Raw genomic sequence first — 22,218 nt, forward strand, 5'->3', positions numbered from 1 at the left:
CATATAGTAATGTAATTCTTACAGCAGTTCTGTGAGATGTAGGTATTACTAGTCCCATTTTATAGATGAGGAAACAGACTCAGAAAGGTTAACTAACTCATCCAAGATCACACAGCTTCTAAGTGGCAAAGCTGAACCGATGTTTGACTCCAAAACCTCTATTTTTATTTACTGTGCTGTACTAGCTTCCAAGGTCATATGCCTAGTCATTAAGTGTAGGTACTGTGTGTCTATGTGTGCCTGCGTGTGTATGTGTGTGTACCTATGAGACTGTGCTCCTGCTTGAATATCCATACAGTCATACACAATTGTTTTGTGTTTTTTTCCTTGGGTTTTTGGTTCTTCTTTTGAAAATCTAGGCGCTCTAGATTTTCTCTACTACTCACTGACTACTCACACAGTGAGCTAGAACCAGACTTGTACCAACCTGAAAATGTATCTTCAGATGTCTGACTCCCCTCCCCACTATACATAGCTGTCCTGTGTCTAGATTATCCCAGAAACAAGACTGTGTGATGTCATCTGAGAAGCCAAATCATAGACTGTTACAGTGAAAAGAGACCTTAGAAGTATTCTGTGGCAACTGGGCACGATGGTTCATGCCTGTAATCCCAACACTTTGGGAGGCTGAGGTGAATGGATCATAAGGTCAGGAGTTCAAGATCAGCCTGGCCAAGATGGTGAAACCCTGTGTCAACTAAAAATACAAGAAAAAATAGCTAAGCGTGGTGGCGGGCTCCTGTAATCCCAGCTACTCGGGAGGCTGAGGCAGAGAATTGCTTGAACCCGGGAGGTGGAGGTTTCAGTGAGCCGAGACTGCGCCACTGCACTCGATCCTGGGCAACAGAGACTCCATCTCAAAAAAAAAAAAAAAATTACTCTGTGGCTTGGTCTTATTTTTGACTGGCCCTATTATTATCTCAGGAACTATAGTTCAACTCTGGGGACCAGATCCCCCACCTTAGGTAAAAATCTGGAGACAGTCCTGTTTCAAAGGGTAATATTCATTTGAGAATCTTATCTAAAAGTATTTCCCAAAGGTGCTTCATTGACCAAATGAGTTTGAAAAACTGAAGTGAACCAGGTTTAAAAGGGGTTTCTTGGCTGGGTGTGGTGGCTCACACCTGTAATCCCAGCACCTTTGGAGGCCGAGGTGGGCGGATCACTTGAGGTCAAGAGTTCAAGACCAGCCTGGCCAACGTGGTGAAACCCTGTCTCCACTAAAAATACAAAAATTAGCTGGGCATGGTGGTGGGTGCCTGTAATCCCAACTACCTGGGAGACTGAAGCATGAGAATCACTTGATCCTGGGAGGCGGAGGTTGCAGTGAGCCAAGATCACACCACTGTACTCCAACCTAGGTGACAGAGTGAGATTCTGTCACTGCCCAAAAAAGAGGGATGCTCTTTTTATCATTACTTCTCTGAACCTGTGCTAACATGACTTAAAAGGAATGGTATAATATGGAGCATTAACCAAGGAACCTTTTTCCCTACAGCATTTTGTATACTATCCTTTCTAAGCAGGGAGAGAAGAAATGAGCTCCTTGGAGGATAAATTTGAGGGTAGGGGACAAGGAGGCAGTTTGGGACTGTTCCTATCTGATGACCTCATTTCTTTCATTAAGAAAGAGGGGAGATCCTCTATTGCCCCGGGGTGGGCAAGTAAAAGCCTTGGTGTCCTGGGAGAGTCTCGCCTACTCCCAGGAGAAACAGAAAATGATCCCATATGGATCCAAACTCTAGCGTCAGCACAGTCTCATCTCACACTAGGCATTTTTTTTGAAAATTATTGAGTATTGAGCACATCTGGCAATGATTCAAACCTTGGGTTTATTTGGTGTCCTGACTGTCTTAGTGACATTTCATTTTCCATTGCCTGGAAGAGCTGAACCATTAGAAGGTGTTCGCATTTTGCAATCTCACAGGTATTCCGGGGCACTCCTTCATTTTCACGCCTGCCAGGTACTTGACTCCATGTAATGAAGCTGGTCATTCTTGCTTGCATTCTTCCATTCTCCAGGAATCCCCAGCTTTTTAGAAAACCAAAGAAGATAACTTTTCCCTCATTTTCCACCCTAAAGACCTATTCCTGCATGAGTTGTTCTTGGGGTTTTATGTCTTTATTTTGCCTTATTTCCCACCTGCAAGTTAAAAAGCGATGAAAAGGGAAAACGAACCCCTAAGCATTATTTCAGAAAGGAGACACTGACAGAGCTATTCAGACAAAGTCCTTCAGCTAACACTTGGCATCTGGACTTATCTCTGTATGGACAAGTTGTTTATCTCATCTCCTTGAGTGAGAGCCATGAATGTCTTTTACTTTGAATAAGGCAGTTTTAATGGATTTACATTCAGTTAATGTTTATGAAGTATTACTCTGTGCCAGCCCCACTCATATAACTTATCTCTTTTTATCTAAATCCCGACATGATATCAGGAGCTTCTACATGCCCTTTGTAAGAATGGTGTCTGGTGGGATTTTTAGAAGCCATTGTCTTAGTGTTAAATATAGCAGTTCCTTTCACGTACAGACGTTTCACCCACAAAAAGTCTCATTTTGCCCAAAGGCTAATTACAGTGTATGTAATTAGTATTAACCTGATAATTTTTTCTACCTCTTCCTCCTTTGTTGCTAAACCCTGGTAGTTAACATCAGCTGCATTGCTAGAATCACCTGTTGGTTTTCATCCACTTTAGGTGGAATGTCTTGTCTATCTGACATCCAGATCTTTGTTTAATAAGAGTAAGCCGACCAAGACTTAAGAATTCTGGTTCATTTTTCTGGCTAGCTGGGAGTTTGCCAAAATCCTCCTCTTTTTTTTTTCCAACTCTTGTTAAAAATATTTTTAAACGTGTGACTATTCTTTCCTGTCTTATAAGAATATTCTGAACATAATTTAATTTAATGTTGCTTCAATTAAGAATCTTTCATTGCCCCAGGGTCATCAGTCTGAATACTCCTTTTTGTATGATAAATGCTGAAGGTGAGATAGTTGTCACTGAGGCTTCTATTGTCCTAGTGCACTACTTAGAAAATCTTTTCCTTTTCAGTTTTTTTTTTTTTTTTAACCAAGTACTTGATACCAACTTTTTATTTTACAGATTTCCTTTCTTTTCTGAACAAACAAAAGAAAAATCTGGTTCAAATTAGTTCAGGTTTTTGTTTATTGAGGTTTATTTTTGAAATGTGTATTTGCAGACCTGTCATTTGGAGCAATTTATTTTATATAACAAACCAAAAAGGGCGGGGGGTGGCAGTGGGGTAAGAAAAAAACCGCCTTTGAGAAACAGTTGGTTGGCCTTTCTTTGTTTGTTTTTTGAGGCAGGGTCTCCCTCTGTCACCTAACGTGGAGTGCAATGGCAGCATAATGGCTCCCTGCAACCCCGACCTCCCAGTTCCAAGCAATCCTCCTGCCTCATCCTCCCAAAGTACTGGAATTATATGTGTGAACCACTGCATCCAGCAGTTGGCCTTTCTTAATGAATAGTGTAGCTTTGTAATTGGTCCTTTCTGCTTTGGGGACTGCTAGAATTGAGTGTATATACTCTGTGCATTTTCATGTGCAGAGACATAATTTTACATCGATGTGAACACTTTGGCCTACCTTGTAGGTTTGCCTTAGAGAATAGATAAAATGATAGAAATAAAGTGTTTAGTATACTGACTGGCACTCAAAAAATGATAACTGTTTTTGTTACTATTCATTCACTTGTTGAATTCATTCGTTCATCCACCCATCCAACATAGATTTATTGAAAATCTACTACATGCCAGACATTGGTCATAACAAGATTCATGTGGGTCATAATAAGACTCATGCCCTCCATCCCTTAAGGAACTTAAGGTCCATTGAGAAAGATGTTCAGTTCAACAAGCTTATATTAAATACCTACTGTGGGCCAGACACTTTGCTTGTTGCCATCTTGATGCCACATGATAAGTATGAACATGTGCTTAGGATTTCTAGAATATACTCTCTGGAAATAACCTGGCCCAAGTAATTTTAAATACTTTGGGAACTCAAAATAAGGGAGACTATGTCCTGGGTTTGTTGTTGTTATTTTGAGCCCAGACTGGAGTGCAGTGGTGTGATCTCGGCTCACTGCAACCTCTGCCTCCCGGGTTCAAGTGAATCCCCTGCCTCAGCCAACCAAGTAGCTGAGACCACAGGTGCACACCACCATGCCTAGCTAATTTTTGTACTGTTTGTAGAGACAGTGTTTTGCTATGTTGGTCAGGCTGGTCTCAAACCCTTGACCTCGAGTCATTCACTTGCCTCGGCCTCCTAAAGTGCTGGGATTACTGGTGTGAGCCACCGTTCCCAACCAGTCCTGTTTTTTTTTTTTTTTTTTAAACAATGTCATTGGCAGGTAGCAGACACATTCAAAATTACAGATGCCTAAATGATTCCTGAATTTCTGCCAGAGGTATAAGGAGACCTCATATACACATCTGAGAATGGATTCAATTTAGAAATGGTATTGACAGTAGAGGTTGATATTAACAGGTGGAAGTGATGACTATAAATTTCATGACAGTTCTTTCTTCTCAAGGAATGGGTACTCATTGTGTCCTCTCCTTCTGGAATGCCCTACTATACCTATTGCCTTTGACTGCCTATTGTTTGGCTGTCTCTTGTCAATTTTTTCAAATTAGTCTCAATTCAGATATTACATTCTCCAGAAAGCCCTCTCTCTTCTCACCATTGTAACATTTAACTATACTCTACTATCGTTGATAATTCATGAATCCGACTTTTATACTAGATCATGAGCTCCTTGCTTCTTTCTTGGTCATCAGTTTCCACATCTGTAGAAGGGATTTGAAGATGATCAATACTAAAGTCCTTTCCAAGACTGTCATTCTATGATGCACCAAATCCAGTTGGAAAGGCACAGCCAGGCTAGGAGATGGGAATGGGATACTTTGGAATATATATTGGAATTAAATGGGAGAACAAAGACTTGGAGATGGTACTAGAAAACCTATGCTCTCTCACCAGGTAGAGTGGCTCATGCCTGTAATACTAGCATTTTGGGAGGCTAAGGTGGGTAGACCACCTGAAGCCAGAAGTTCAAGACCAGCGTGGCCAACATGGCAAAATTCCATCTCTACTAAAAATACAAAAATTACCCAGGAGTGGTGGTGCGTGCCCATAACCCCAGCTACTTGGGAGGCTAAGGCATGAGAATTTCTTGAACCCAAGAGGTAGAGGTTGCAGTGAGCCAAGTTCATGCCACTGCATGAACTCCGGCCTAGGTGACTGTGACTCGGTCTCAAAAAACAAAAAAAACCCTCATGCTCTCTCAAAGTCTCAGGCATGTTATGCTATGTCAGGGCAGGTATTTAGCATACATATGAACACAAATTCAAGAAACCAGGCCACAGCAGAAAGTGCACTGGCTCTGGAGTCAGATGGGCCTGGCCACTATTTTCTAGACAAGTAACTTTGGGTAAGCTACTTCTGCCTCTGGGCCATAACGGGCCTTAGTTTCCCCTTCAGTAAAACAAATATCAAAATGCCTACTTCAGAGGGTTGTAAAGATTATGTAAGTAATGATGTAAATAAAGTGCTTGGCCCAGAATAGATGCTCAAAACATATTCATATTATTTTTATTTTCTCAGTTAGAAATAAGGATAAACTGAAACCCACTATGAGCATTGGGTCTAAAATAAATATAATTTAGAACCTTTGAAGGGATCTTATGGGTCAGTCTTACCAACTGGTGTTACTACAAATCTACTATTTCCTCTGACAAATACTAGGTCTGGCTTCTGTTTGTACATTTCTAATCATGGAACTCTTACCACCTCACAAGACAGCCCACCCCTTATAAAAGCATTATTAGAAGGTTCTCCTTTTATAAAGGCAAAAATCTGTTTTTTCCCACACAGCAAGTCTATCCCTATTTTCCCACCATGGCATTTCAAAATATTAGAAGGGGCTTTGAGGTCAAGCACAGTGGCTCATGCCTATTTTTCCAGTGCTTTGGGAAGCCAAGGTGGGAGGGTTACTTGGGCCAGGAGTTCAAGACCAGCCTGGGCAACACAACAAGACCCTGTCTTGACAAAGGGCTTTGGGTACCTCTAGAGTCTTCTCTTCTTCAAATTAAATGCCCACAGGTCTTTCACATGTGTCTTATGGGATCGGATTCCTCTTACCAACTTCCTATGGACACAGGTGAGACTCTGGTAAAAAAGATTTTGCTAATTTTCCTGGTCCTTTTATGTTTGGTATTCGGGAGACTGAAGTTGGTTAAGAGAATGTAAATACCCATTTGAATAGATAATATTCATTAATTTACCCAAAAGACACATAGTGGATATCCAATAAAGTCATGGGCGCTTTGTTAGTTCCTGGGGGGACAGAAATGAATAAAGCATCATCTTGTTCCCACATTGCTCCCAATCTAAAACAGAGACACATTACAAGACAGTTTTAAAAGGATATGCCAGTGAGAATGTTCACCTGATCTGCAAGACTTAGGGGAAGGAGCCAGTGTGGTTTTTTCATATATGTCTTATTCAGCAGTATGGTAATTCAGATTGAAGAAACCAAGGGTGCTCTTTCCTCTTTTCAGGCATTTGACAAGTGTGATGGTGGATTGCCCTCACATCCACTTGTGCCATTGCTCCAACATGCCAAGCATGTTCCTGCTTCAGGGCCTTTGCATGTGAGATTCTCTCTGCCTGGAATGCCCTTTTGTCTGATAGGAGTGACTGGCTACCACGTTTCAGTCACCCCAGCCCTTTCCCTCAGGTCTCTGCTCTCACATCACGTTAGCAGTGAATCCTTACCTGACCACTTTTATTAGTGAGAGTTCTCTAGAGGGACAGAACTAATAGGAGATATATATATGTATATATATGTGTGTGTGTGTGTATACATATGTAAAAAGAGGAATTTATTATTAACTCACATGATCACAAGGTCCCACGATAGGATGTCTGCAAGCTAAGGAGAAAGGAGAGCCAGTCCAGGTCCCAAAGCTGAATAACTTGGAGTCCGATGTTTGATGGCAGGAAGCATCTGGCATGGGAGATTTAGGCTGGGAGGCTGGGCCAGTCTCTCCTTTTCATGTTTTTCTACCTGCTTTATATTCTGTAGCAGCTGATTAGACTGTGCCTACTAGATTAAGGGTGGATCTGCCTTCCCCAGCCCACTGACTCAAATGTTAATCTCTTTTGGCCACACCCTCACAGACACACCCGGTCCAGGATCAATACTTTGTATCCTTCAATCCAATCAAGTTGACTATTAACCATCACAAGTCCACCCCTTGTCAACTTGAACCCATACACATCTCTTGAGGTCATACATAATCTTCAAATAAAGACAATAATAAGGTCATGATTATACCTAACATAATTATGTTAGGTGTTTGTGTGTTCAAACAACCAGAAACACACCAATCCCTAACCCAAATACCATTACAATTACATACAGTTAACAGTACTTAAATGCTGATATGAAGTAAATAAATCTTATGTTGCATGATAAAGGAAAAGGAAATAAAATAAAGATTTTTCTTAGTACAAGTGTATACCTGCATAAACATGTTTTTAGCAGAGAAGGAGGAAATACTCATGACAGTTACAGTCTCTGTTTCTGCAGCTGGTCATGTGGTCATAGCTGGTGTTGCTGACTACCTTCTACTACCTGTTCTGTATTCCCTATGTCTTCAGCAAGCACCTCAGCAGATCATGTTTTTGTTTTTGTTTTTCCTGGAGGAGTGGCCCAAACCTTCATTCCTGAAGGATCTGGGCCATTTGTAGTCCTGCCTAGATTGGGCTGTTGTAGTTTCCTTAATCACAGGGCATGTAATACTAAGAGATAACCTACTGGATCTCCTGTATTCCATACATACTTTTCCTTACCTTCACAGACTGATTTCATCCTGATAGTCCGAGTCAGTCACCCCAGCCAACACGGTAACTTCCTTCTTAGCCTGTTGACTTAAAGGTAGGAGGAGCCCAAGGTGTCCCGGCAGCAATCTTAATTTCCAGTTTAATGGAATTGTTGTTGTGTCTCCTGTTGGCAGCATTCCACACTCTGGAACTAAGACCTCTAGGCCAGCAGAACATAGTACTGCAGGAACAGGAAACAAAAATTTTGCTAGTGGATCACTAGGAGTGATGGTGAGTGGTGCCACTTCCACTTCCACCTCTTGATTCCTGGACTTGTGAATTCTGGATCTATGGGAGAAAGAGTACCATATATTGGATGCTGATTCAGAGCATACGTGGTCTTCTGGAGAACTTTTCCCCAGCCCTGCAAAGTATTGTCACCTAGTTGGTGTTGTAATTGTGACTTAAAAGAACATTCCACCATTCTATCAATCCAGTTGCTTCAGGATGATGGGGAACATGGTAAGACCAGTGGAATTCCATGAGCATGAGCCCACTGCTGCACTTCTTTAGCCATAAAGTGAGTACTTGGTTAGAGGCAATGCTGTGTGGAATACCATGATGATGGATAAAGCATTCTGTGAGTCCACAGATGGTAGTATTGGCAGAAGCATTGTGTGCAGGATAGGCAAACCCAAATCTGGAGTAAGTGTCTGTTCCAGTGAGGACAAACCTCAGCCCTTTCCATGATGGAAGAGATCTAATATAATCAACCTGCCACCCATTCTTTTCCAATCAATGCCCTCACTTTAGCAATAGGTACCTGGTGAGGCTGTGCATGCATCTTTAGTTGCAGGTCAGCCACTCACATGATAAGAGCTTGTGTCTGTTTTTCCACAATTTCAGCTCTTTCTCTATAGGAGATTAAGACTCTCACTCAGAGCAACCTTAGCAGATTTGGGGCTCAGTATCTGCTTCTGAAGCCGGGAGACAGAATCCCTGAGTTCATCATTTTCTTTAATCAATTTGTCCACTGAACTTAGGAGCAACCAATCAGCTTCATTATGTTTCTTGGTTCTCCACATACAGTCAAAGATATTATGTATAGAGTCACTAAACTTGCCGTTCATAAATAGTGAGTCAGGAATATCAAATGCATTTTTTTGCATTAACTCTCTAAACAGTTCACACTAAGGACTATCATTGTTCTCCATACTATTAGAAATAGAGTCCTTAGCATGTTTTGGGGTCTAATCATATTAAGCAGCCAACTCCAGAAACCCCAAAACCAACAAAAGAACTCTATCCTTAATATTCTTTTCCTCTAGAACCACTCCTAGAACCAAATTCTGTATTGGTCAGGGTTCTCCAGAGGGACAAAACTAATAGAATAGAGATATATGTATATATATGTAACAAGGGGAGTTTATTAAGTATTAACTTACATGATCACAAGGTCCCACAATAGGATGTCTGCAAGCTGAGGAGCAAGGAGAGCCAGTCCAAGTCCCAGAACTGAAGAACTTGTAGTCAGATGTTCGACAGCAGGAAGCATCAGCATGGGAGAAAGATTTAGGCTGGAAGGCTAGGCCAGTCTTTCCTTTTCACATTTTTCTTCCTGCTTTATATTCACTGGCAGCTGACGAGATTGTTCCCACCAGATTAAGGGTGGCTCTGCCTTTCCCAGCCCACTGACTCAAATGTTAATCTCTTTTGTCAACACCTTCCCAGACACACCTAGGATCAAGTCTTTGTACCCTTCAATCTAATCAAGTTGACAGTATTAACCATCATACCTATTTAAAAATCACCACTCCACCCCTGCATTGCCTTTCCTCCTTCTCAGCTTTATTTTCTCCCTGCAACTCACTGTCATCTAACAGATGTCATATTTATTTGTGTATTTTTTGTCCATCTCTCTCAACCCCAATCAGAATATAAATCCAGTGATGGCAGAAACCAAGTAGGTAAATGGAATATGCCTGGCACATAACACATGCTCACTAAATATCTGTGGGATAAATGTAGTACTTGGATTCCCCTTCAAGTTGGAATATTATCCATGTGATAGGGGAACATTATAAAAACTGCTTTATCTTCAAAGCCTAGCTCAAATGTATCCACCTCCATGAAGCCTTCCCTACTCTTCTCAGTCAGAATCAATTTCAACTTCTTCTCTGTTATTATATAGATCTTTAAAAGAAAAATATCTGTTATATGTATTATTTTTGCTGGGCTATAATTAGTTTTTAAGCTCTCTGAATGCAGAAACAATTTTTTGGTCATTAGGGGATCTACCCATAATGTCTAGCGTGTGGTGGGTGTCAGTTATATGTGGGATTTGTGTGCCTGTTGACTATCATATTTTCCAATATAAAAGAAAGGCATCAGAATCTACCTTCAAAACAGTAGCAGTTTCATTCAGGAATAACATTCACATAGGCAGTAGTGTCAGGCAATATCTCATGGGGCATGAGAGAAGAAGGAAAAGGAACCAACATCTATTGAGCATCTGTTATATGCCAGTCGCTGTACATGCATTATCACTTTTATTCCTCCTATTAACCTCTTTAAAAAAGTAATATTAGTACCATTTTATAAATGAGATTATTGAAGCAGAAAGAGGCAAAGTAGGAATGGAAAATTTGGGGACAAAAAGAAATAGCATATACCAAGAAATCTGGAGAGATTTCCCATCAGAACTTCCCTTCTCGGTTACCATGAGTTGGGTGTGTAGTATCCCTAGAAACCAAAGCACAGGAAGGTTAATTTAGCTTAGCCAGAGTCACACAGCAGTAAATTGAAGAACTGGGATTCAGACACACATCTGACCAACTCCAAGTCCCTTTCTTTCCAGTGTTTCTTGTCATACTTTAAACCAGTGCTTCTTAATCTTTCATGTGCGTTTGACTTACCTGAGGATTTTGTGGAAATACAGGCTTTGATTCAATAGGTCTGGGATGGGACCTGAAGATCTGCATTTCTCACAAGTCCCTAGGTGATGCCAGTGATGCTGATACAGGGACTACACCTTGAGTAGCAAGATTTTAAACCATACTTAAGCTGGGCGTGGTGGCCTGTAATCCCAACATTTTGAGAGGCCGAGGCAGGAGGAGCACTTAGTTTGGGACCAGGCTGAGCAACAAAACAAAACCTGATTTCTTAAATAAATAAATAAATAAATTTAGCCAGGTGTGGTGGCATGTGCCTGTAATCTCAGCTACCCTGGAGGCTGAGGTGGGAGGATCACTTGAGCCCAGGAGTTTGAGGCTGCAATAAGCTATGATCATGCTACTGTACTCCAGCTAGGGCAATAGAATGAGTCAAAAAAACAAACAAACAAACAAAAACTACATACTTAGTTTGAGGAAATTGTGTGAATGACCAAAAGAAAATAAATCCTCTGACTAGTTGGCTGTAGTAACACTGGGCTTGCAGGAAAAAAGCCAAGACTCATTGTAAGCCTCGTAGAGGTGGGATGGGAGGGAACAGTCAGAGGTGCTCTGAAACCCAAGGCATCCCCAGTCAGTGTGTTACAAAGGAAAAGAGACCCCCAATGCAAGATGAATGCATCCCCTTGAGTACCTGCCCAATGCCAGACACTCTGCTGGACACTTGCACTCAGGCCAGCCCCTGCAGAGAGAAAGCATGAACTGAGATATCCAACAGACCAGTTTATTCAAATCTTAGCCTTGGAGCCTATTTGCTGGTTGCCTTTGACAGGTTATTTAATGTTTCTCAATCCTCACTTTTCTTATCTGCACAGGGGGCCTGATGATACCTATTTCACACAGAATTAAATGAGGTAACATTAGTAAGCCAGTTAGCACAGTGCCTGGCACAAAGTAGGCACTAAATAAATTGTAGCTGCTGTCAGTCCCAATGTTAACATAATCTTCACAGTGATTCCTTGATTGTGAGAATTAAGGGATTATCCCTATTTTTTCATATCAGAGAGCATGCTGATAAAGCTTAAATGACTTAACCAAGGTTATACAGAAAGTAGTTTTGAACTACACGCACACTGATACATGTGCGGTAACACAACCATTCATCTGACCCTTTCTTGGTGTGTTTGGGCAGATTTGAGCCAGCCGAAAGCAGGAAAGATGTCTCAGAATGGGCAGTGAAGGAGTCCTAAGATATGGAGTTGGCTGCAATTATCCTAGTATGTGGATTATCGTCACTCAGGTGATCTTGAGGTGACTGGGGATTTTATCATGTGCTTTGAGAACAGGATTTCAGCCTGAGCTAGGGGTTCTACATCCATAAAAATTCCTTATTCAACTCAGAAGTTTTCAACAGCACTTACCCATCTGGCTGCCTCCTCAGGGGCTTTACAGATGAGGGGAGTAACTATTCAGTTTCTGGAGAATGATAGTTTTTAAAGAGAGAAAGAGCAAGGTGTGCAGATTGGCAGTGCAGAGATGCTGAGGTTCTTTCTGGCCAGCTTCTCTACTGCATCCATCAACCATGAGGATGTCAGGATCTGAATAATCCCCAGGACCCTAAAGGCAAGGAAAAGCCACGTCTATCCAGAATGGCTGGGAAAATAAGGGGTTATAACCAGCTAGCACTCAACATTTTCTAGGGATTAAATATAACAAAAATGCTTAACACAAACCACTGGAGATAATTTACTTTTTCATAGCTGATTCAGAAGTCTCTGACATATTTCAGGGCCTCAGAATCATTGTTATTGTAATAACATTTTAGCTCAAATGGAATAACTGGTTATGGCAGAGGGTACAGGATTTAAAGTCAAAAGATCTAGACCAGAAGATCAACAAACTATAGCTCATGGGCCAAACTGGGCCAACTGCCTGTTTTTCTAGATAAAGTTTTATTCGAACACAGCCACACTCATTTGTTTATATACTGTCTACAGCTGCTGCACAACGGCAGAGTTGTCAGGGAGCATAAGACCTACTAAGCCTAAACTATTTACTGTCTTGCCCTATACATAAAAAAGTTTTCTAACCCTTGATCCAGACTAGGATCTAGCTCTGTGATCTTAGGCAAATCACCATTTTCTCTGAGCTTCAATTTCCACATTTATAAAATGATGATTATCTCTCACACAGGGTTGTTGTGAGAACCAAATGCATAGAAGGATGAGAAAGCATTCTGTGCATTCAGAATCTCTGTGGAAAGGTGGACAAGGGTGATTTTTGTTGTTCATCTGACCTGTGGCCAGAGGAGAACCTACCCAGGACATTCCTTGTTTGTGTTTTCCAATCCCAGGAGTCAGTTTGTTGTGTTTTTTCTTTCTTACAAATCCAAAATTAATTCCCTAGGTACCTTCGCTTTTCCCCCTCTTCCCCCAGACTTACAAAACATTCCAGTCATATGCTTTCAGAAATGGAGGATGAGTACAAATGCATACATCCATTCTTTCATTTATCAGGCATTTGCTGGCTACTTATTATGTGCAAGGATACAAACTTTTAGGAGCTAGTTATTATGAGAAGATGTGTTTGGTTTCTAAGGGGAAAATTTAAATATACAAATTATTATAACAGAATAAAGATGTTGCCCTGTTATAGTAGGAGGAGACATTGTGTATTTGTGTTGTGTGTGCATGTGCCTATGCTTTAGAAAATGTTAAAGTTCAGATTTCAGAACAGCTTGTTAAACACAAAAACCTGTTTAATTCAAAATACTCTCAGAGTATTTGAATTAAATTTGCTGCCAAGAATGCATTTCCTGCCCATACATTGTAACTGGGGACCACTCACCCATGCCTGCTGGAAGGATTATTAGGCACTGGTCACAGTAAGGGTTGTGGGTCACCTGGGCACCAAGGAGCCAAATGTTCACTATAGTTTCTAAATTTTGGAGACAGTCTTAATTTCATGACATCTTATTTTTTAAATAAAGATGATTCAATAAACATAACTTCAGTGATTTCCCTTTTATTTATTCAACATCCCATCAAAATAAACTCATAAATTGGGAATAAAGTTTGTTTTAATTTTATGTTCTGAAAATACCGTTACCATTCCTGTATTCTCAAATCTTGCTACTGCTGATAAAGGGAGAAGATGTAGCTATTTGGAAAAAAAAGAATAATAAAAAGATTTTCTTTCTGGAATGCAGATGCATGCATACTAGCTCTAGGCTCTGGACTGCATCCCTTAGGCCCTCCCAGCACAGCATTTCTCTTGGTCCCCATAGAAAAAGTGTTGGTATTTTTTGTGAATGTGTTTCACCTATTTTTTTTCTAGATACACTTACATACAGAACTGCAAATCTAAAACCCATCACCAATAATTATATGGTCACCAAAATTAAAACATAAAATTTTCCCTCATTTTACTCTCCTCTACTACTGAAACAGTTTCTAAAAGAAGTAAAGCTTGGATTTTTATATTTTCTACGTAGAGATTTAATCCTCTCTAGGGCATGTTAAAAGAGAATGCTTAGATCCATAGAGTATTTTTTATTAGACATAGCTGGACTCCTATGTTGGTGAGAACCATGTTAAGAAAACCTGTTCATGAACTAGGCTAACCACAGGTAGTTTGATTGTGCTGCCAGTTTATCTCATATCTTTCAATTCACAGGCAAGTTTTTCTGCCTCTGTCCTCCTCTTGTTCAATGCAATGTTCTGTTTTAGAGCTTGTGGTTTGTTACATTATATCAAGGAGAGTTGTCATCTTTTTTTCCTCTTCCTTTCTGAAACGATGTTCATCTGTTTTTTTTTTTTCATTTTCCCAAAAGCATTCTCATTCTTGATGTTAAATGCTGTCTCTCTCTAAAGCTAGAGCAGGTGATGATAACACAGTTGTGCTAATTGCAGTCCAGAACTAAGGTGATGGTGGATTTGGGACTGATACAGGCAGGTGGCTTGACATGATACATCTTGCTGGACAGGGCTCCTTTCCCTCACTTGACCTTCAGAATCTTCCTAGGACTTGAATGTGTTTTCCTTCCTCCAGAAGCAAACGTCTAAAACAAAGATAAAATATAGAATGCAAAAATTACACCCATTATTTATTTTAGATTTTCATCAATATATGAGTAATTTTAGAAAGATGGATAGTATATCAGGAGCATGTACCACTGGTAAGCATGATTCCCCCACATATATTCCATCAGTATAGTAAATCAAGTACTATTTCAGTGTGAGTTAGGTCTAATGTTTGCTGTTAAGTGGTGAGTGTTTTGTTTATATTTTTCGTAATTTATTCTAATTTTACACAAGTTAAATTGGGCTGGATAGACTGACCATCTGATCAGTTTCCTAGAACTTATACATAAGGTTTATCATTGAGATAATTGTTTTAAAAATGCTCTTTAAAAGCAGCTTAACTTGGTGAATGACTGTTTTTAAAAAGTGATTATAGGAATACTTTAGTACAGCAATTTTTAAAGCCCCTCACATATGCAACATAAATATGACTGAGAAATCTGCATGATGAAAATTGATTTAATTAGGCAAATTATTTAGCTAGGTTTGATGAGGTGGAGCCAAATTTAGGATAAATGATATTTTTAAACCAATGAAATTAGTCTTTGTATTTGCAAAATGAAATTTCTTGGAACATGTGGCAGGGTCTTCTAATTCATCACCCACCCCACCTCCCTCACACACACACCACTTACACACCATACTTACACAGTGAGATGGAAAGAGAAGGGTCCCAGCAGCTGGCATGCGCCCAGCATTTTCTCCTTCGTCTTCAGTTACTAATCCTGGCTGGTGAAGGCCATGTCTGGTAAAGTTTGCCCCTGTATTTCTTCTTCTCACCCTGTTCTTCCAAAAAAAAAAGGAATATCCTAATGGAAGGTGTTGTCGTTTTGGGTTTTCCATTTGGGGGTTAAATGCCATTGAGCTTTCTTGTGATTCTCTTTGCTCCATCCTATAACAAAGTCACCCATTTTCTGATCCAGAACCCAACTTGTTTTCCCAGGTTTCCTCCTACAACCAACACAAACACAGACATTTACCAGCAAAACAGAAGCTGTTGGAAAGATTTTTTGGCCGCTGAAATGGGCTCCTGTCACCAGGACATGGCAGGCTTTTTGCTGTATTATCTCCCAGCCCTGGCCCCGGTACTCCAAAGAGAGCTTTATGTAATCAGTCCTTGCTGACATGTGACGTCCTGTCATTTTCCTCCCCTTTGGCTCTGCTGCTGCCCACAAATCAATAACATTGCCGGGGAAGTTCAAGCTGATTTTGCAGCCACCCCAAGCTCTGTGTTTCTTAAAGGGTATGTCAGAAAATGTAAAGTTTCCTAATGATATTTCTGGCTGATGACACATGGCAGAGCTGATGGACTATTTATAATCAGTGGCACGATTGCAAGCACATTATTTTTATTTCACTTGGAGGGAGCCCTGTCACTTGCTACCTCTCTTTGCAGACAAGTTGATGCCATCTCCACCTGAAGTAGCTAAATCCTCTTGCAGAGTGTATTTGCACTCTTCCCTTTGTGTTAGGAGCTCCCCAGCTCTTTCCAGTAGAAACCCCCTCTCCTTTTTCTTTATTGGTCTTTGGCTCAGATGATGAGGGTAAAGAAATGATTTGTAGCAACTGCTTTAAATTCTAGCCATGCCTACAGCCTTCACTATACACATCTCCAGTCTTTGCTGCTCAAATCTTGCTACATCCCTCTCAGTGTGGGTGTGGCTGCCATGACCGAGGCAATAGTCCAGCAGTTGCCCCAATTTTACAGGCCTGAGCATAGCATAGCTGTCTTTTGTCGAGCACCTACTCCAATCTAGGCAATGTACTTGGTAGGCATTTTATATACAATCTCTCACTCTCTCAAACCTTCCTGAGGTAAGTGCTGTCATCTCCAGAATAGTGATTGGAGGTGGGAGGGCGAGAGAGATTAAATGACTTCTTTACAGAGTCACACAGCCAATAGGGAAAACTCTAGGACTCTTCTCTTAAACTCTAGTTTAAGTCTCTTCTGACAAATCACTCTTTCCACTACCATGTCCTGTCTCTTCCTGATTATGTGGACACTTGTATATGTCTTGTGTTGCTGTGCAGGGGTACTTAGCCAGTTTTAGCTTGCACAACTCCTAAAGTTTAAAAGCCAGTGAGAGTGAGAGTTGGAGGAATTGGAAACCTCTCAGTCTGGGGGTAAACCCTGGTGTAAGAGGAACTGTATACCAAAGGAAAGTTTTGACTCACTGCAGTGGGAAGTGTTACCTCTATAAAGATACTGAGCAAGCTCTCTCTCTCTCTCTCTCTCTCTCTCTCTCTTTCTGTCTCTTTCTCTCTCTCTGTCCCTGTCTCTCTCTCTCTCTCCCCCACTTTCTCTCTCTCTTTTTAATATTTCCACAGGACAGAGTTTAGGGTATGGATTTGTTAACTATATTGATCCAAAGGATGCAGAGAAAGCCATCAACACTTTAAATGGACTCAGACTCCAGACCAAAACCATAAAGGTAAGAGAATGATGTACTGGTTCCTGGTTCAGGAGGCACTGGTTAAATTTCGTTCTGTTGATCTAATAAATCCAGGCTATGTGGGGGCTGGAAGCAGTGTTCTTGATTTATTCAAAGAACATTTACCATCAACTATACTAAATGAGTATTACGGAAGAGTGAGATGAGGGTTGAGTAGAGGGAAGGGACCACAAGCTGTGGGACCTCCAGTTAAAAGGGCAGATGAGATATTTGGGATTCAAGACCCCATCAAGAGGGCCTCTGTGCCTGAGTCTGCAAAGATGGCCAGAACTGAGCCCAGGGAAAAAGCTGAGGCAAGGAAGCTGTTCCAGGCAGAGGAAACAGGGCATGCAAAGCTGTGAAAATGTAAGATGTTGTGAGCAGGGACAGCATATAAATAGTGTGGCCTAAGTTTGGATAGGAAGGTGAAAAGATGAGGATGGGAGGTAGCGGGGCCGAGTCAGGAGGATTTGTGTGCCAGGCTGCAACTTGGATTTTCTAAGGGTGGCTAGGACTCTCCTAATCGAGACTGGAAAAGGGAGCGTTAGTTAGAAATAAAACACACCAGTGTAATAGGGAGGGATAGGTACTATAATAAAATCGATGAGAACATAATATGGGAATGACAGAAAAAGTAACATTTCAGCAATCTGAAAATAATCAGGTGGGTAGATATCTCAGGAAGGGTTGTTTTAAGTTAAAAAAGAAAAACAATAACCCAGAGCCTGCTCTTCCAGAAGGAGGTTTAAGTTTCTTTCACTGGATAGTCATGCTCTCAGTTTAGACTTCACTTGTGGGATCCTTCACGAGGTAGTGCTGTTTGCCTTGGGGATTCCCTTGGGTAGCCAGTGGTGGTCTAGTGGATGGAGTCTGCCTCCTCCTTGGCCTTCCTTCCCTTTCCTCCCCCGCCTCCAGGCAGCATCCTCTTTAGGGGCAGCTGCCAGCCAATTAATGAGTCCCCATCTTTCATAGCCTATTAAACTGCAGGGAAGTGTCTCCTGGGCGCTCTTATCCTCACGACAGCAGGTCTGACGCAAAGTAGGACAAAAGAGAAACCTCTCCCAGAATGGAAATCTATAGATGGCACCAGCTCTCAGCATCTGAAAACACAAAACCAGAACTTTTTAGTCCAGCGAAGCTACTTTTTCAACATCCAGCCTGATAGAGGAGACTACTGGTATAAGATAATCTTAGCTGGAAGGTAATCAAAACAAAGCAAAACCTTTCTCTTTTTAGAATATGTGATTATCTATCTTTCTTTTTAAAGCAGCTTTACTTTTGCAATTGAGTTTAGCTTATTTGTAAAGTTGATTGCTTTCCCTGAACTCATACAACCTTGTACACAAAGATACCAAAATGGACCCGATTCAGGCTCTCAGTCTATGCTTAGAATCATTTCCTATGAGTTCTCTAATGGGGAAATAATCAAGCGTTGTTTAATTATGGGGTAGTCCTCTGAGAGGCAGGAGGATTAATTTCTTTCAGAGGAAAAACATACCTATTTTCATGCTTTAAGTAAAGATTGGATGTGCATGTCACCTGACTCTGATGAGGTCACTCTAGACCTAGAGCTGTATTTGTAGGTTTGATTGATTTTCTGTGCTATCCAGTTCAGCATTAGAAAGTCAGACGTTTACTCTTCCCTTGACAGATACCCTGACCTTGAACTGAAAAAGGTACTTTTCTTTCCAGTTTTCTTAAAGCCCCAAATCTTCTCCAAGGGCTTAGGATCAAATAATCAACCTTCCATTCTGTTGTGTGGTTTTTTTTAAGTATTCCATAAGGCCATTGTCGTTTCCCCAAAGACTGAGTAGACCTGGTTTTTCTAGTCTCAGGATGTAGCCCCTAGCCCATCATGCCATCAGATGCTTTATCTAAGTGGATCTTAGAGACAAGGAACATTGATTATTTTCGTTCTGTAAAGAGCCAGTCTGCCTCCTGTTATCTATATTCCTTTCTCCACCCCCTCACCCACCCTGTGTTCAACCTGCATCAAAACGCTGCCAACGCATTTGCACCCAGTGGTAATGTGGGCTTCTGAGGCACTGTAGGATTCAAAATGCATGATGCCACGGCTGAATCAATAATTTCCATTCTCCACTACGAATGAAAATTTAATGTGCAAACCTGGGGATTTCAGCCCTTTCATTAAAGCAGTTTATTTGCCGTACTAAAAATTAAGTTTGAGTGATAGGTTCCTTTATTAACTTTTCTTCCCTTTTCTAAGGGGACACAATGTTTAAGGTGAAAATCATATTAAAAGGAAGAAAAAGGCAAACCCCTTTTGTGTGCTGTTTAATAGTCTCATCATTTATTAATTTTTTTAAATTGCTTTTTTGTCTTTCAGGCCACTGTTTACCTCTGCTTCAGTTTGCTTTGATAAGTGATGTGAGATTTATCTCTTTGCTCTGACTCCCATGAAGGAATAGATAACTTGCCTATATGGAAAAAAACAAGTATCTTCTTTGGAAATGTGCATTACAGAGGTCTCAGGACCATTTAGTGCATGTTTGTTAACTTTTGTCAAATTTCTCTTCTCCCTCCTTTTCAGATTTCTGGAGTGCTTTGTGCAAAACACTCTAAGTGAAATGCACAAAATAGGTTCAGGCAAACCAATAGTTATTTCCAAAGATGTGAAGGTTAATGATTAACAGCTGGATTCAGGGAAGGTTCTGGAAAGCTCTGAGGGAGTGGTGGAGACTGAAGTGAGCAGTAAAGAGAATAGCTATTCTGCTGCTGCTGCTAACTGTTTAAACCCAGATTGTTGCCAGATCTACCAGTTGTTCAATATATATCAAAATCTAGATTTTTTTAGTGCCAATTTCCCAATTTTTAACAGCTAGAAAATAACTCAAAGAATTTTAAGAATTATGTGGGTGGGCCAAACAGAAAGTAATCATTGACCTTTTGACAGGCAGTTTACAAAAACTCCCCCAACTCATCCCCAACAAAAAAATAATAATAATAATTCAAATTTAAATATGAAAACATTGTTTTGCCAGTTGGTAGTGAATGGCTTATTACAGGGCCACTACAGGCTGAGCATCCCAAATTGGAAAATCTGAAACTCAAAATGCTCCAAAATTTGAAACTTTTTGAGCACCTACACGACACCCAAAGGAAATGCTCATTGGTGCATTTCGGATTTCAAGTTTTTAGATTAAGGATGTTGAATCAGTATCATGCAAATATTCCAGAATCTTAAAATCTGTGGCCCCATTTCTGATAAATTTTGCTCAACCCGTATTAGGAGGTACCCACAAATGATAGTTCCCTGTCAACAAATATCCATTTCCCTTTTATTAGGGGCAGTGTTATGTGACTGTGTGTGAATACTGACAGCATTCAGAGGGCAATCCAGACCTCTCTTCTCCAGGTACATGCAATCTAGGCATCGGCACAGCACCGAAGCACAGAAAGGGCATGATGAGTAATTAAGCTCCCAATGCATAGTGTGGATGGTGACTCTAGGGGAATTGTTCATCAAGTTATAACCTCTTCAGTGAAAGGAAGTTCCCACCACACATCTTGGAGATCAGGCTCAGAGACATGAAGTGACTTGTCCAAAGCCATACAGCAGGCCAGCAGTGGAGCTCAAGTTAGCTTCAAAACGGCCTCTGAAGGATTCTGCCAGAAGAGGAGTTGCTTAATGTGTTAGCACGAGCTTGAAACACTAATAATAAATTTAATAGTAATGCTAACTTGTAGTGAGTATTTACTCTGTGTCCAATAGTGTTATAACCCTTTTACATGTTTGATATCATTTCATCTTTGAAATATCCCTGGAGCTAAGTTAGGTGATTTACACACATCAACTCTTAATTCTTAAAATAGCCCTGTCAGGAGGCACTATTACCTCCTTTATACAAGTGAGAAAACTGAGGCCCAAGGAGGTTTGGAGACATACCCAGGATCACGCAATTGATAAGCGAGACATGGAGTAAGAAAAAATGTTTTAAAAATAACTCTCTGGCAGTAGGTTGTAAGTGTTGGAATGTCACACTGCCTGCTTGCTCAGCAACACGTGCATTTTCTGTGAGGGTGTGTGGGTGTGTATTTGGCTCTGTGCACATATGGGTTATACTCTCTGACATGGGAAGAAGATATAAAAAGCAAACAAATGAATTGTGTGGCTCCTTCAGGTTCTTTAGTAAACAGACATGGCTCAGGGCTTCTGCCATCAACCTAGGGACAGAACTGACTTCATTTCTTCTTGGGTCCCTGCTCTCCAAGCTCTGTGCTAGGTCCTTGGATTTAGGTGAACCCTAAATGGCAGTGCCCTAGAGAGTCTTCCATCCATGTGTGTCAGAGAGCCACGGAGTATGGACCATGGACTTACATTCACTAGCCTGCCAGAGCACTGTGGAACTCCGATTGAGAAACTGGGTCATTGTTCAGTGTTTCAACCCTGAGCCCAGTGAAGATGACTTGCCCCATTTAGGGGTTTGGGATACTATTTGTTTAGCTTTGTTTTTTCCAGTTGTCTCTAATAGGGATCATTTTAGATTCTGAAAATGGCTGTGGATTCTGAAAAATTATTCCTGGTACTCCTTGACCCCATACCTGATGCCTTTCCCAACTCTGACCCTCTCTTGGGCTCCAAAAGAACAGTTCTGAATTACGTTGTAATTTTAGCCTTTTAATAAGAATCACCTAAGTTGAATTTGGTCCAGCTCTGTCACATTCTTTAGGAACAAAGAAAATTGATACCTTCAAAACAGAAAATATGTTTACCAAAGTTTTGGATTGATGTTCAAGTTACATTGAGAACCCTCAGTAAAAAGTGATCCAAAATGGAATATGAGGGGTTTGGATTTTGACCTAAATGTGAGGAGTAGGGTTAGACAAATGTTCACTGCTGGCTCTGCCTCCAGAAGCTCATGTCTCATGGGGGACACAGACACACAAAGCACCAACTGTATAGCAGTGGGACAGGGCAGTCATGGGGCTGCAGAGGTTTC

General features: G+C 40.9%; 1 protein-coding gene and 1 long non-coding RNA gene across 11 annotated transcripts in view; one reads left to right on the top strand and one right to left on the bottom strand.

The window, feature by feature from the left end:
* Positions 1-22,218, top strand: part of ELAVL4 (ELAV like RNA binding protein 4) — a 98,927-nt gene that overhangs the window by 54,234 nt on the left and 22,475 nt on the right. For all 10 annotated transcript variants that reach the window (XM_074380794.1, XM_074380795.1, XM_074380792.1 and 7 more), the window contains exon 3: positions 17,154-17,257. In XM_074380794.1, coding sequence (XP_074236895.1) covers positions 17,154-17,257 — 104 coding nt within the window. The remainder of the gene's footprint in view (positions 1-17,153; positions 17,258-22,218) is intronic.
* Positions 13,756-16,081, bottom strand: LOC141580251 (uncharacterized). The gene is made up of 2 exons (XR_012512407.1): positions 15,474-16,081; positions 13,756-14,803 (listed from the first exon to the last, which is right to left on the bottom strand). It is a non-coding gene; the product is annotated as an uncharacterized LOC141580251 (long non-coding RNA).

The sequence above is a fragment of the Saimiri boliviensis genome, chromosome 11 (genome assembly GCF_048565385.1).
Source record: "Saimiri boliviensis isolate mSaiBol1 chromosome 11, mSaiBol1.pri, whole genome shotgun sequence".
Lineage (NCBI taxonomy): Eukaryota > Metazoa > Chordata > Mammalia > Primates > Cebidae > Saimiri > Saimiri boliviensis.